This window comes from Gigantopelta aegis, chromosome 3, assembly GCF_016097555.1.
Source record: "Gigantopelta aegis isolate Gae_Host chromosome 3, Gae_host_genome, whole genome shotgun sequence".
Taxonomy (NCBI): Eukaryota; Metazoa; Mollusca; class Gastropoda; order Neomphalida; family Peltospiridae; genus Gigantopelta; species Gigantopelta aegis.
In genome coordinates, this window is record NC_054701.1 from 85956801 (window position 1) to 85957734 (window position 934).

General features: G+C 39.6%; 1 protein-coding gene across 1 annotated transcript; it reads left to right on the forward strand.

The window, feature by feature from the left end:
* Positions 1-264: 264 nt before the first annotated feature.
* Positions 265-696, forward strand: LOC121368907. Its single transcript, XM_041493666.1, has one exon. The coding sequence runs from the start codon at positions 265-267 to the stop codon at positions 694-696; it is 432 nt and encodes a 143-aa protein (XP_041349600.1).
* The last annotated feature ends 238 nt before the right edge of the window (positions 697-934 follow it).

A 934-nucleotide genomic window follows, 5' to 3' on the forward strand; every position in this document is an offset into this window, starting at 1 on the left:
GTCACATTCATTTAAAATATGAAATTAAAGCAGAACGTGAAATTTAAAAATTGCAGGTCATCGAGTAATCGACCACATAGCAAGACACCAACACTGGAAGAGGTAACACGTTTTCTGGCGAAAAAGTGTTTTCTAAGCTAGATTCAATGCATGTATATTGGTCAATGTTTCTAGATAAGGATTCAAGCAAGCTAAGAACATTTAACAGCCCACTTTGTTGATATACATTTTTGCAACTCCCATTTCGTCGCAACCTGAGCCAAAATGTTTTTGAGCAAGGACCAGATCCTCGAACAATGCCCATGTACAGTCAGTATCTCGGATGACATAGCTGTGGTAGGCAAGAACACCGAAGAACACGACAAAAACCTTAAAACTCTTATGGAAAAAGCAAGAGAACATGGCCTTGTCTTCAATCCAGGCAAGTGTAAGATTCGTACCAAAATAATTAAATTATATGGTATTGTTGTCGGTGCTGAAGGTGTGCATCCTGACCCGAACAAAGTAAAGGACAAGAAAAGAAATAAAACAGCCTCAAGACCCCAGTTACACGAATTCTTAGGAATGGCGACTTACATGAGCCTTTTCATACAAAACGTGAAACAACATTCCGCTCCCTTGGAAGAATTGATCAAGAAAGGTCTTCAACCAAATCAAAGATATTATATGCAAGAGAATTACGCTCACTTATTTTGAACCAACTTGTGAAAGTACTGTACGAGTTGACGCTTCTTCAAAGGGATTAGGAGCAGTACTCCAACAGAAAGGCAAACCCATAGCTTTTTCATCCAAATCGTTAAACGACACAGAGCAAAGGTATGCCAACTTTGAACGCAAGATGCGTGCAGTCAATGCTGTCTTATATGGAAAACGATTTACAGTCGAATCCGACTCGCTGGAGATGATACATCTTAAAAACCTGACTGCAGCACCT

What these genes read in the sequence shown, in the direction of transcription:
- LOC121368907 (XM_041493666.1), top strand. Translation starts at nt 265, where the DNA reads ATGTTTTTGAGCAAGGACCAGATCCTCGAACAATGCCCATGTACAGTC.